The 14,920-nt window shown below is 37.0% G+C and overlaps 1 protein-coding gene across 1 annotated transcript; it reads right to left on the minus strand.

Moving 5' to 3' along the window:
• Nucleotides 1-3,394: 3,394 nt before the first annotated feature.
• On the minus strand, nucleotides 3,395-13,837 carry agxt2 (alanine--glyoxylate aminotransferase 2). The gene is made up of 14 exons (XM_023960572.1): nucleotides 13,612-13,837; nucleotides 12,469-12,557; nucleotides 11,600-11,790; nucleotides 11,389-11,512; nucleotides 11,198-11,292; nucleotides 10,882-10,975; nucleotides 9,600-9,693; nucleotides 9,007-9,107; nucleotides 8,770-8,862; nucleotides 7,972-8,104; nucleotides 7,228-7,316; nucleotides 6,958-7,107; nucleotides 5,232-5,330; nucleotides 3,395-3,837 (listed from the first exon to the last, which is right to left on the minus strand). The coding sequence occupies exons 1-14, from the start codon at nucleotides 13,703-13,705 to the stop codon at nucleotides 3,736-3,738; spliced, it is 1,548 nt and encodes a 515-aa protein (XP_023816340.1). The 5' UTR covers nucleotides 13,706-13,837; the 3' UTR covers nucleotides 3,395-3,735.
• Between the last annotated feature and the right edge of the window lie 1,083 nt (nucleotides 13,838-14,920).

The following is a 14,920-nucleotide window of genomic DNA, read 5'->3' on the forward strand; positions in this document are numbered from 1 at the left end:
TTGTTACATTAAAAATATATATCTATTTATATATACATTTGTCATTCTTTTTTTTCTTTGCATTTAAAATTTGTTTGGCACCACTTAATGTGCATCCAACATGCAGCTAATATACTGTATTCAACTCTTCGGCAGCAAAAATAATTCAAAAATGTATTAATAGACAGATCTCATTTATATTACAACAACAGTTGCGTTTTTTTGGTGCTGCTGACCAGTTAGAGGGCCCACAAATTAAATTTCGCTTAGGGCCCCCAGAAGACCAGGGCCGGCCCTGCCTGTTGATAACGACACTTTCTTACCAGCTTTAGTCAGCGTCTTCACAAGGTCTGCTTTAGCTTTTGTTTTGAGGTTAATTTGCACATTTCCACCCAAAACACGTTCATCTCTGGGACAAAGAGCCCGTCTTCATCCTGAGCGGTTTGATGGCTGGACATTTCCATGATGTTTATACTTGCGTACAATCATTTGAATAGATGAACATGGAACCTCAAAGCATCTGGAAATTACACCCAAGGAAGAACCAGCCCCACAAGTCTCTCCCTGATCTCTTGGCTGAATTCTTTTGATTATCTGAGGATTTTATGAAAGGAATCAGTGTATGTGAGGTGTCCTTTCACTAAATGCCATAGTCACGCCCTCACAGGTCCAGGCTGTCTGTGTTTTAAGATCGTGGACTGCTTGATATGGCGAAAATGTTCATGCACATCTAATGGCCACTTATGTATCACCTGCATACCTTGTGTGTGCAGCATTTGTGCATTGTCATTCAGGAGCCAGCATTGGCACCTTGTGACTGGAATGCTCTTTAAGGGCACCGTACAAAGGCATCCCCTGTACATGATGAGTATGTGTAACTTACATTATTCTTACCACACGCACCGCAATCATACCTTCCATTTTCATAACGTCCCTTAAAGTCCCACTTCAATCATCTTTTTATCTATTGCAAAAGCGTTCCCACTTGCACTCTCTCCCTAACTTACAGCCCCTCACAACCTCAAACGAACATTATTGGTGCAACAAAAATGGCGAGCAATATTGGAACTAAGGCTGCATGGTGGCACAGTGGTCACGGCAACAAGGCCCCCGTTTCAAGTCCCGGCTAAAACAGAACACCTGAAACAGAATACCAATGTGGAGTTTGCATGTTCTCCCCGTGCATGCGTGGGTTTTCTTCCGGGTGATTCCGGCTTCCTCTCACTGTCCAAAAACATGCTTCAAAGGTTAATTGGTTACTCTAAATTGTCCCTAGGTGAGAATGTGAGTGTGCATGGGTCTGTGATTGTGGCCCCGCGATAGACTCATGACCTGTCCAGGATGTCCCTTGCCTTCGCCCACAAGTGGCCAGGATAGGCTCCCTGTGACCCAAAAAGGGAAAAACGGTTAAAAAGATGAATGAATATTAGAGCCATCCAGCTACACAATTTTGAGCCAAATGGCAGATGGGATGAGAAAAACATAGACGTTAATGTATCTATTTGATGCATCAGATTGGAGTGGAGCAGGGAGCTTGCGTCCTGTCAATATTAGTTTTTCTGCCACAGCAATAAACATTTTGCAACGGAATCTTTTCATCTGCTCCTGCTTCACATCAATCTGAGTAAAGAAATACTCAGAATATTTCATCTTAGTTTTCTTTATATGTGTCCTTCATCGTGACACAAATTCTACAACATGTTAAAAACAACCCAAAAAAAAACATTTTCATTAGAGTGGCTCCTTAGGGTGGCTGCCCGAGCTTCAAGGGAACTGCAAGAGACACATGCATTCCTTTTAGAATCCAGCCCCTCCTCTCTGCAACCTTCCTCTGTCCAGATCAGTCAAAAAACCTGTGGTGTGCATGTGACTATAAGGCATAACACACATGTTGTCATTTCACCTATCAGGAGCTTACAAAGCCATGACATGATCATCTGGTCTTCCCCACATTATTTAAAGACATGATACTTTTTTACGTATGAAAACTTTTGACTTTACAGAAAGTTATATAAAATTATCTAAGACTCGTTCTCCCTCGTTATCGGTGCTACTTGGCAAAGCAAAATGATTTTGATAACCCCAATCCACCTGAGTTGTCTGCAGACCATGACGTAAAAAGGTTTTTAAATGTGTCTTTTTGCAGTGCATGTATTTCAATTGGAAGTTTGTCACCAACTGACCACAATCTTTCAGACTTTCATTGCTGCTCCCCAAAGGAACAAAACATTTTCAAACTTTTCTTTTGTTAGAGTAACAAAAGAAAAGTCGAGAATAAAAAGAAGAAAAAAAGAGAAATAGAATAGAAGCTGTCTGTCAGACCTACTGTGGTTCACAAGTCCAGCAGGGCTCTAAGATCTGCAGAAAGGAATACGCTGGTTAAACCTTGAATCAACATTAAACAGAATAAAACTGAGTAAACCAGCCTCCTGAAGGTCTAATCTTAATCTAATCTTTGCTCTGATTAAAATTGTGTTATTGGTGTTCTTAACATGTTCTTCTGGAATATTTCTGATGAAGTAGGAGATACATAAAGAAAATTGAGCTCAAAATTATTTATTCAAAACATAGTGACATAGAAGCTAAAAAGGCAAGCCTCTAGCTCCCTGCTCCGCTCCAGTCTGATACATCCACTTGCAGACCAACAGATCCATGAATGTCTTTGTTTTCCTCGTCTGAGCTGGCATCTGGCTCCAAACTGTACAGCTGGATAGCTCCGATATTGCTCGTTGTTTTTGTTGCACCGCTAATGTTAGGTAGCGGTTGTGAGGGGCTGTAAGATAGAGGGAGAGAGTGTGAACAATGCAATGATGGAAAGCGGGGGCAGGCTTACTCCACGCCGACTGTACTTCCCTCAACTTAAAGGTAAATTTCTGATGACCTAACGCCGCTCTGTGGAAACTACGTCCTAGTAAATGACACAGGTTTTTTTATTTCTGTTAAAAACAGTAGAAACATAATTTAAAGACTTCTGAAAATGCTTCTAAAATAGATAAAAAGATGATTGGAATGGGACTTTGAGAATATTGCACTGTTAAGTGCTTTTCTTTTTATATTTTATTTTAATGTTGCCAACGATTTGTACGTCTCTTTAAAACACTTTGATTTTCCTTTGTGTATCAAATCTGCTATTTATTTCAAGCTGCCTTGCCTAAGACATCACATTCAGCAGAGCAGGTCATTAAAATGTGTTCAAGGCGCTCACAGTAGGAGCAGATTATTACAGCAGGAAGAAGTTCTAAAAATGAGCACAATTTCTCATGGGAGGCTCTATGGGAATCCAATAGAATGTTGTTTACTCTATATAAGTTTAGGTTGTTTGTATGAGTACATTTAACTTCTTTTTACCCTTAAAAGAGAAGGACCAAAAGAAAGTTTCTGGTTTTGAGTAAGAATTAAAAAACAAACACATCAAAACTAGACACAAGAAATTTTATTCAGAGAAAACAAGTTGAAATTGCCGTTGTGGGATGAACAAAGTGACTGTAAAATACAATAAATTCTTTATTGAACCTCATGATAACCATACAAATGTTGACTAATATTCAGATAGCATGATCTAAATGACACGATTAAATAGAATTGGACAAAGTCAAGTGTGAAAATGCTTTAGATGTCATTACTGATAGACACCAATCAATTCTTGCTATTAAACTACAGTTAAATGACCTTTTTTGTTGTCATTTTTTAGTATCAGTTTAAAAGCTAGCTATGAATAATACTGACAGTGATTTCTTTGAAAAGGCAGGCCCTTCTTCATCTTTTCTTCATGTGGTTGTGGAGGGATTTATCAAAAACAGCCAAGAAGAAGTCTGCATCTTCCATCGTGATGCACATTGGAGGTTTGATGCGGAAGATCTTAGGCAAAAGGAAGAAAGAAAGAAAAATCAGATAATTAGAAGTAAAACCAAATGCCAAAGTAACACAAGATAGTGATGTGACTTGTAAAAAATGTAACACTAATGAAAATGATATTTGAAATGGTTTGATGCTATATTGCAAAAATAATGCATTGAAAATGTGTATTATAAGGTTTTTATCCCCACATACTTACTACACAGTTGAGATGCACTTTTTCATTGATGAACATGTAATGTATATTCACAAAGAGCCCAGAGGAGACACCTTTATGTTTATCAGACAGGCCATCAAGGCCATTTCACTGTGCTCTAATAAATCACTTGCTGGCTACTTATTCAAAGCTTTCTTTAAGAAAAATCATTTTCACTTCATTACCTTCATTTTCTAAAGCAAGAATTACAAGATTGACAGTGGGACAGTTCTTTTAAAGATAACTGGCAACAGCATTTTATAATTTGCCGATACAACAAAAATGGTGCGTACGCTGGTGATTGAATGTGCTGAAAAGATGATTTCTATACACACATTGGTGAGATGTTCTCCTGCTAGAATTATCTGATTGCTAAAAGCTTTTAGAGTATGTTATCCTACGACTGTATTCTGCAGGAATTTCTGTTTCTAAACTAAATTAAAATCCTCAAACATGCAAGCCTCTGTGGTGGTAAAGCTCTTTTGCTAGAAGTGTGCTCTTACCTTTTTAGATCATAAAGTGGAAGGAGTATTTAATGCCTTGCTGATTTTGTAAGTTTGCCCCCCCCAAAAAAGAAACTCATCCTAATGGTAAAATGCAATACCAATACTGGGAATTGCTAAAGGAAAAAAACTGCAATAAGTTAAAAACAATGTTCCTATAATTGTGCTATCCTAGGCACTTTAACATTGGGAGTTGGGTCATCTAGACCCACTAGACAGTGCTCTGAACCTTTTTTCTTCAATGATTTGTGATCTTCACTGGTGTCCATGGATTACATGAAATCTTTCCACCTTTATCCACCTTTGTCATGGTAGGGAGAACATGTCAAAGTATGGGTGGGGTCATCTAAGATAGCACAAGGGTTAAAGGGGATGAATGAGTTCAACAAGCTGTATTGTCCAATAGGTGGCGCTGCAACTGGTTTCAAGACCTTTAGCTAACAACACCTGTACTAGCAACAGCTGGAGAATGATTGAAAACAGCATGCTTTCAGGAATCACATGCAATTCCTTCAAATGAACTGCAGTTCTTCTTTGATGGTATTTTCATACGGTGGTATTCTATTATTCTCCACATAATCCGACGGTATTGTTAAACTCCTGAAAATGGTTTATTTTAACCAATTTTAACCAATACGTCTTGCAAAGCAAAAAAAATCGGACTTAAACTATTGAGGCCAGACAGTGAGTGCTGTTACCTGTCCATAAAGTCCTCCTTTGCCAATAAGAACTCCCATATCTTTGACATCTTCAAAGATCTCAGCCATCTCCCCCAAAGGCAGCGGCGTCCTGCTGGTCTGCAGGTGACAGAGCAAAATAAGGCTGGATGGGTTATTAATGCAGGAAAATTGGAAGTGCTGTTGTATACAATGCAGCATGTGCGCTATAAATCTAAACAAGGCCTGGAAAAAGTATTACACGTCACAAAACCTCTTTTACAAATTCAACCTAAGTTAAGTTTTGATTGTAAATACAAATTCAACAATAGTGTTCAAAAGTGAAACTGAAATGGATAAAATAAGTAAATTTCCCACACAATTTTTATGCTTTTTTACGTTATTGTTAGTGAGTATTCAAGTTTTGCCACATTTCAGATTTTATTCATGATACTTATTCAATAAATGGATTCACAGTGAAATTTATGATCTTTTTTTTAATGATAGTATTTATTTTCATCCAAGATCTGGTGAAACTCAGACCACCTTCATTCATAAACAAAAGCAAATTTGACAGGAAATGTTATCCCAAATAAATAAAATATATTTAAAAATGTGTTTATTGCAATTGAATGTAAGTAAGTAAGTAAAGGTTTATTTCTAGAGAATTTTTCTCAGGAGGAAAATCACAAAGTGCTTCACAGCAGTCAAAACACAAAATTACTACCAATCATCATGCACGTATGGAAGTAACACACTCAGGCTGATGAGTAGGGGGTTAAAAGGTCAGCAGTGTACGCAGGAGTTTTTTCATGCAAGGCTCTAAAGTGTTCAGTCCAAATCTAAAATATCTGTAGAACCATAGATAAAGACATAAAGAAACCTTTTTCTGACAAATGAGTCATCCACTTGCTTCTGACGGCATTCACATTAGTTTAGATTTTGTTGTCTCTTTATTGAAAACAGAAATAATTGCTGGTTTCAAAATAATTTTTGTTAACTTCCAATACCTTGACCTTTTAATCCATTTTAAAACTGTTACCATTGGTCTTTTAGTTCTGAAAATAGGGTTCTTAGGCAAAATCCCCCATCTGTTTACCCTCCCACTGCCTTACAGCCCCTCACAACCCCAACCTAGGTGCAACAAAATCAAGAGAATTATTGTAGTTATCTAGGAAAACAACTATGCCAGCTCAGACGAGGAAAACATGGACGTACGTGGATCTAGTCGTCTACAAGTGGATGCATCAGAATGGAGTGGAACCGTGAGCTTGTGGTCACCCAACATATTTCCTACGTCACAAGTATGAACGTTTTCAATCATGTTTTTCGTCTGAACCCTGACTTTCAATGAACTGAATAAAAAAATACTCAGAAATGCAATTTTAAGCTGATTTTCTTTATGTATGTCATATATCATGAAAGAAAACGTGTTTAAAACACCAAAACCCTTTTTTTTAATTACAGAGGGTCTTTAAGAAGCAACAACAAATAAAACCAGAAAGTAAGCCGTCTCCAAGCAACTGTCCTATTATTTCATTTTCTGCTTCCTCACTTTTCCAGTCTTTATTTAGACACAACAGATCTTCAGATAGAGAACATCTGACGCATGTGTGTTTGTTTTGTGCAGATTTACAGCTGGCCACTAATGTTGTGGCCCATAGTTAAATGGGCCACAGCTGACCCATGTCCCACGGAGGCTTGGTGCATCTGCACACGCTACACAAACACGTGCAGTGAGGGATTCCTTCTGTTCAACGCTCAGTACCTTGTCTGTGACCATTTCCACCCCGATCATCAGGCCTTTTCCACGAACATCCCCGATGATCTCGTACTTGTCTCTCAGCTTCGCCAGCTCCTTCAATAGATATGTTCCCACATCCAGACTCACCTTCTGCGTTTTGTCTTCTTGAATGGTCTGGAAAAGACACATCAGTTGAACAACAACCCTCAAGTCCTCAATTTCATGGATGTGTCAAAACATACGCCTTCTCTTTTACCAGTTAAAGAACTTGTGCATAAAAAAAAGCCGTCTTACATCAAGCACGGATGAAGCCATTGCACAAGCCACAGGATTCCCTCCAAAGGTGTTGAAATGTACTCCCCTGGCAAATGAGGCTGCAATTTCTGGAAACATTTTAATGAAGAAGTTCACACCTTCAGTCACATTTTATTTTAAACAGTATGGAAAGAGACGAAGAGAAAGTAAAGCGTCCCTGTTGTTTTTTTTTAAGTGCAAGTCAAACATTTTCAGGGAAAAATGTCGAAATTTCTCCCGAAAGCTCCAGGGCTTCAAGTATTTACAGTTTAATTATTGACAGAACACCATAGCAACTAGTTACCTCTGCAAATTACACAAGGAGAAACCTGATACTGTGCCGACTGCCACAAATAAACGAACTTTTCCAGGAGCATGAAACTACTCCTACCTGGCAATCAACACCCTGGACGACACGGATTCAAAAGGCGACGTTCGAATCAATAAGATGTGATGCTGGGGTTCAAGACAGCCCATCCAATCAGTTCTGATTTATTTTCTTAAGACATGATTAAATTCAATACAAGTTTTGCAGCTCTAAAGGAGCATGTGCACAGCGGTCTGGTAGCAAGAACCTTTGATGAACCTTTGTTTTACTTTTATCTCCTATGATCGTTGCACTGTAATTTCCTCAAATGACTTCCAAGGAACTGTTGCTCTTCATCATCAATGTTCCTCTGACATTGACATCAGTTGCTTTTGCTTTCACATCTTAAGGAATGTTTGTTGTTACAACACCAGTACCTGGTGTTGTAACAACAGCTCCCATGGGGAATCCATTGCCGATCCCTTTTGCCATCGTCACCATATCGGGAATAATGTCATGGCCCTGAAAACCCCAGAAGTGACTTCCTGTTCGCCCAAATCCTGTTTGGACCTGAAAAATACAGCACATGGGTTCATGAAAGTTCTACAAAATGGTCTTCCTCTAACTGCAGGATTAACAAGGAGATATCAGCAAATACATGCAGAATCACTCACATTAAAGCACTCTCTGCTTTTTTACTACAATGTGTTCATATTAACCTTATATACCTCATTTTATATAAAACGTATGTGTTGTGTGTTCAAGAACGCGCTGAATGTGGGTTATGGATGCAATTTGAACATATGGCGTTCACACAGGTCTGTTCAGTTGCCGTGCCGATTTTTTATTGGAAGCGTTTTCAAGCCCAGTGTGAAAGAAGCATGACATAATTATCTTCATTTTTTTCATCAGAAACTGGTGTTTTACACTAAAATCCACCTTTATGCTTTCAAATTGAATTTCCAGAAGACAAAAAAAAATCTATTTTCATCCTAAAGAGAACACAGCTGCAAGCTGAGGCACAGTAAAGATAAGGAAATGCAGCACACAGGTGGAAAACAGCATCTAGTTCATTGAGAAACACTTGAACAACCCAATAAGTGGCCCTGGTCTGAGTGGCCCTGCATGGCATAGGATGCATTAGGAGAAAATAACTCCTCCTGCTTGTCATGCATCTGTAATTCTACTTAAACATTTTCAGTGGACAAATAGATGCATGACAGTGCACATCTGACCTCATCAGCAATGCAGATCCCTCCTCTCTCCCTTACAAGTCTGTAAGCTTCTTTGAGAAAGTCCTTGGGGTACTGCACCGCTCCTCCAACTCCCTGTGTAAAAACAGACATACACACTCTTATTATGTGGAAAAAAGAAGTAAAATAGATGATGGAATAAATGTATTTAGTTTTATTTCAATATTTGTTAATGGACTAAAACAATTAGTTGTTGTGATACTCCATAATATGCAAAACCTGAATAGGCTCTGCAAAGAAACCAGCAATTCTAGTTGGGACACTCGTAGCCAATGTCTCCCTGAGCTGCTCGATATAATGCTCATTCGCCTTGCAATGACCTGTGACACAGGGACAAGTCAGTTAGCGCACATCTGCAGATTCTAATGTCAATATGCAAATGAGAAATCCTGACAATGTGCATCACATTAGTTAATATACCACAGTTCTGAGATTGTTTAATATAGCTGTCATTTCTGGCTTTAGGATTTAGAAACCAAAGAATTTTCCTATAATTTACCATTGGAGATTATTAACACTTTTATCTACTAAATTGATAAAAAATAATGCATTTTTAAGGACAAAAATTACATAAATAAATAAATACTAACATTACGTGCCTTTCAGATGCATTTGAAGGTAAGAGATCCATTCTACCTAAAAAGCAGCACTTGACACAAAACTGCTCAGACTGTAGCCTACTCTATGTGTTTTTAAGCTGTTTGCAAGAAGGTTTACAAAACTGCTATTACCATCACAACTTAAATAATTATTTTACTATCTATTTACTGTCCTTGGCACAAATCTGTTCACTGATGCTTTCTTTCTGTTACCTTGAGCACAGCTACAATCTCTGATTGTCTGAACTGGAGAGTCCCTGCAGTTGCTTCCTCCCCACGGACCTCTGAACACATCGGGACACATGGTCTGTTGATCGAGCAGAAACAAGTCAAATGGAATCATTTGACACAGATCTTTTTTTTCTTTCTCAATTAAATAAATGAATGCAAGAAAAACACTGACTATAATTTTTTAAATCATGGCTAATGAATGTAAGAGGCTGACAGAACATGAAAGTGTTTGGAGCGACAGTTGTTTATTCCACCTTTCATTAAGATTTCTTGTTTTGCCAGACAAGTATGAGCTTTTAATCATACCTGGATGAATATTTAAAGCACCAAATATAAAAAAAAGCTTTAAAAGGTTCACTTAAACACCCAGTTTTATCCACCTGCTGTGGATTTTTGGTGCAACAAAATCCTGACAAAAACACAAGTAAAACCAAAATGTGTACATACTTTGCAGTTTGTACACTTGCTTTAAAACTCTTTGCAACTTTTATTTCTTTTTTATAATATAATGCTAATGGGGTCAAATAAAGATCAGCCAAATGTGATTGAAAAACCAGATTGTAAAAAAGGAAAAGTTTTAAACTTGAAATAAATAATACAAATTTGAAAAAAATAATTGAAAACGAATTTAAAAAAAACACCTTAAACCCAAAAGTGTTACTAAATGAGAAATATTGTTTATTTGTACCAACTGTAGTTTAGTATTTTTTAACTTTTTCGTCTGATGTGGCGTACAGTAGAGATAATGTTCTTCCAAAGTTCGGTAGATCAGCGGAGGGATGACACAGGCGGTGACAACAGATTTTGTTCAGGAGCAGAAATGACGACCCTGTAACCTCTTTCACCCGATGGGAGTCACATCCCAGTAGCCAATGAGCTCAAAGCCCCACCACATATTCAATTGGCTCTATGCTGAAGTGAAAATTCTGAATTGACACTGTAAATATAGGACTGGAAGTGAAGTGGGAGAGAAACAAAAATTACAGTTGAAAATACAGAGGAACTTTTTTTTTCATTTGGTAAAACCATTTATAGTTTTTTTTTTAAATTAAAGTCTCCAGTTTTTTTCTTCAAATATTTAACGTAAATTGTCACATTTTCTTCAAATTTACAATGTCCATTTTTCAAATTGACCTCTTTTATTCACTTTAAGCTGATTCAGATTTGATCCATAAACGCCCACTTTGATGTCCATTTTCCTTACTTCTATTTATTTCAAAATAAAAGACCAATGCGTTTTTTACTATTGCAGTTTAGTACGTACATTTGTGCACCCTAATCCACTGGCAACGGGGTATTTATATGCAGCATTGGAGGTGAGACCCAAAGTCTGTGGGCCTCCACCATGATATGAACCCCTGGAAGATATTCAAAAAGACATTTTTTTAAAATTATAACACACTAAACCTTCTGTTCCTAATCAGAGCTTTTGTTTTTAAAAAACGTTGTAAAGAAAATGTGCATTTAATCTTTAAACTCTGTAAGCATAGTAACGTGTCAAAAGAGCAATTTATTTTTGCCTTTTATACATGTAAATAGAAAAAACCGGAGCAACTGAATTAAAATAGAAAAGCTTAGACCTGAAAGTGATAATATCATAATTGCCTGTGTGGAGCCGGGCCATCAGCATTGCGAGGTCATTAGCTTCAGAGCCACTGTTGGTCAGATAGATCACCTGTGCAAGGGTTAGAGAGCAGAACACGTCTTCTTTACTGCCCACATACTCATCCAGGGATCCACTCTTGGGTAATCTCAAAATCCTCCACCATACCTTTAGGGGATCTGGCAAGTAGGAGGCGAGTTTCTCACAATACTCATGAAGAGTTGGGTAGATGTAGATATTTGTGGTGTGCCAAAGCTTTTTCAGCTGCTGCTCCGCAGCGGTTAGAACTTTTCTGTGGACGGGAAAAGTTTCAAAACATAAATGAACATGTAGGTTGCATTGTTGTCGGTTAATGACTTGGTAATCAACGTTTTATTACGGGTGGCAGTGGCCCACGCTGACCGTTGCCACACCAGCAAACAGGTCTAGATATCGGCTCCCGTCCACATCCCACAGCCACTGCATGTAGCCCTGGTGAATGAACACCGGCTTCTTATAATAAGTGACTTTTAGGGTCATGGGGTTGCAGTTCTGCCTGCGGATGTCCAACATTCGCTCCTTTGACATCCCCTGCACACAAAAAAAGGATTCAAATACAAACAGATGCAGGGTTAAGTGAAAGACGTTTTATCTTTCCATCAGATAAACATTATTTCTATTATTTATATGCACTTAGTAACATCCCGAGCAAAAGCCAAAAGATGCACTGACGCTACTATGTTTTGGTTCCCAGGAGTTTTCCTCAGCCCCTTTTGTTTCTCTGCATGAAAGAGATCTCCACCAAAAAAAGAAAACCTTAACCTTTTAAAATTCTGCTTTAGTCATTGCATGATCTTCTGAAAATGTAATTGTTTAACTTGTTATGTTAAACTGAAAGACCAACGTGAAGAAAGGTTTTGCAACTGACAACAAGGCAGTGAAGGCAGCGTTTTATCTGCAGTTCAAATGTACAAAGAATACAACACAACCTTTTATTTAAGAACATTAACAGTTTTTTGAGTGGGTCAGGATGAAGAGATTTTGAAAAGCTTAGTCATAATTTGCTCCAAAGACACTTGAATCTCTTGAGGTGCAGAAATCCCATTTGCATTAGTTACCAGCAACTGTTTAGTTGATTGCTGCTGGAGCAGCACAGCAAGCGATGACGACAATTCCAACAAGAGGTGAGGAGCGGTCAACCAGAGCAGTTGTCTTGTAAACTGTACCTTGGACCTCACAGGAAAAGCACGAGCTGTAGAATCACTTTACCTTATATTCCTCTGGATTAAAACTGCACGAGGGCATCTCGGGTATATCTGGGATGGTGTATTTGTTGTCTTCCTTCTGGCACAATGCACCTATGAAATCAGAAATGGAGGAGAAAATTACATAAGGACTTTAGCAAGGATTTGGCTATTTCTGCACAAGTTAAATCCAACATGTTAGCTAAATGCAAACGGTTAATAAATGTGGATCAGGTTTCAGATTCTGCAGCACATTATACATCCTGTGTAGACTTATTTCTAAAATCTTGCAGCTTTTTCCTTAAATAACACTCAGTCAGAGGGGATACAGACACAGGATGATGGCATAAAACAATTTTTAATTTTGGAAAAAGCTTTTAAATCTTTAGCTAGAATTTTTTTAGACATAACAAGACATGTCTATAAAACATATTTTGATCGCTTATTCAATTGTTAGTTTGCTCATTTTAAGCTTTGCAGTCTGCTGGCATTCACCATCAAGTCCTAGAAACCCTTCAAACATTTGGTTTAATAACACGACAAAAAAAAGGAACAATCAAATCCATTGATCTTGTTATTTTGTTTTAATTTGTATTGAAATATTTTATTTTTGAACTGCAAGAAAACATGGAAATATACATTTTTTCCTATGTATGCGCTGTCACTATTTGTAAGCAAAAAGTAGTACACTTGAAGTTTATCTTATGAAGTCTACTTGTGTATAATTATAATTTTAGCCAGTGTACTACAGTATAGACGTACGTGTAAGTGTAGTGCGGGATGTACACTAACTAAATATTTCTTCTTCAAAAATTGGAACATTTACAGTATAAAGATAGTACATAAAAAGTAAACTTAAAGTATACTGCCTAATTTTTAGGGTAAACTACTTGTAGTACACTTAAGACTACTTTTGCCTAAGAGGTTTTATGTTACTATTATTATTTTTTTAACGTTAATCTTTATGTGTGTGTGTGTGTGTACGAAAAGACTGCACATTAGTCAAAATTAACCGTGTTTTGCTAATTATTAAAAACATTTAGCTAAAAACTGAACAGGTATATATCCTGTTCTCCTCAATTTAATGTGGAAATAGCAAAGGTTTGTTTTTAACGGTAGTTCCAAACTGGTCAGGGCTGGATTTGGTTCGTGGTGACTAGTCACTTACCATTTAAATGGAGCTTGGCCAGACTTGGATACGTGCATTTTTTTCCTGTTAAAAATGCCCATCGAAAACTTACAGGGAAAACAACTTTGTGCATGTTGAACAAGCACGAAAGAAAAGACACACAATTCTACCACTTTTCCTTGCGTTCCAAAACTCAGCAAGTGAAGGTACAAAAGTTTATCCTTTCTTTCTTGCAGTTTTTTTTTTTTTTTTGCTTCTGAAAATTGACATTTGTGGGAGGATGGAAGCCTGATAATCCTGATTGCTTTAGAATCCAGCTCCTCCCCCGTGACGTCACAAGTCACATGTCCACATGTGTGCATGCGCATTGCGCAAACTTGGCACTGCACCGTTGACATGTTTTGTACGGTCACGTTTGGAAAAATATTGCATTATCTAAACAAGAAATAGTGTTTTTTATTCAAATGAAACATTTATAAAGAACATATTCATAATTTTTATGGTAGAATATCACATACAAACAGTCCCTTCACTAAATATTTTTAATAAAAACTGACATAAAAATATATATAGACTCCATAGAAAAAAATGAAATATACAAGCTAAAGTTATCAAAAACTATTATTTAAGGTAATTTATTTAATTACCTCCAATTGGCAGACCCCTTTATTTAAAATGTTACTCTTTTTTTTCATTTTAATGTCTTGTTGGTTATTCTGTTAAAAACATTTTTTAAGCTGTTTTACTCTCTTAATTTGTTGGAGGAAATACATTACAAAACAATGTAATATAATATATTATAATATAATATACATTTTACATGTCACTTTTTTCATTTGTAATTCCTTCAATTTTGTGAAACAGGGGCTTCTACAGTTGACTGTGTCATGAAAATTGCAGCTAATTAGAAAAATTTTCCTCTAAACTGTAAATAGTTTAAAACAGAAAATTGAAAAATGTTTGAAAAAAATAAAACAAAAATAAACAGCAGCCATGGTGGTTACAATGTTCTTTTATTATACACATGATGCTTACAGCATGCTTTTCTAAAGAACCAGGTGTGTTACCAATTTACAAAACGTGTCGCAACATGTACAGGTGCATGCAGAGAAAACAAGATAATGTTCTATAGACATCCAAGTATGACACAATATCACACATATTTATTTGATGAATGGAAGAAAGATTATTATGTTTCAGTAGGGCCATGTTAAACGTTCAAATCTACAGTTATTCTGACCCTGCAATTTTGAAGCTTTTAATATATTATTAGTATGTTTTAATGTAAATCTAGGCACTCACATACCTCATTTTTCTTTATGAACTTAGTTATCATGTTTGTCAAAAG

The sequence above is a fragment of the Oryzias latipes genome, chromosome 12, assembly GCF_002234675.1.
Source record: "Oryzias latipes chromosome 12, ASM223467v1".
Taxonomy (NCBI): domain Eukaryota; kingdom Metazoa; phylum Chordata; class Actinopteri; order Beloniformes; family Adrianichthyidae; genus Oryzias; species Oryzias latipes.

Coding starts and splice junctions, on each gene's coding strand:
- agxt2 (XM_023960572.1), bottom strand. CDS start 13,705: ATGCACAAAGTTGTTTTCCCTGTAAGTTTTCGATGGGCATTTTTAACA. Junction 9,108..9,599: donor AGATTGTAGCTGTGCTCAAG/GTAACAGAAAGA, acceptor CCTGTGTCACAG/GTCATTGCAAGGCGAATGAG. Junction 5,331..6,957: donor TGGAAATGGTCACAGACAAG/GTACTGAGCGTT, acceptor TGTCACCTGCAG/ACCAGCAGGACGCCGCTGCC.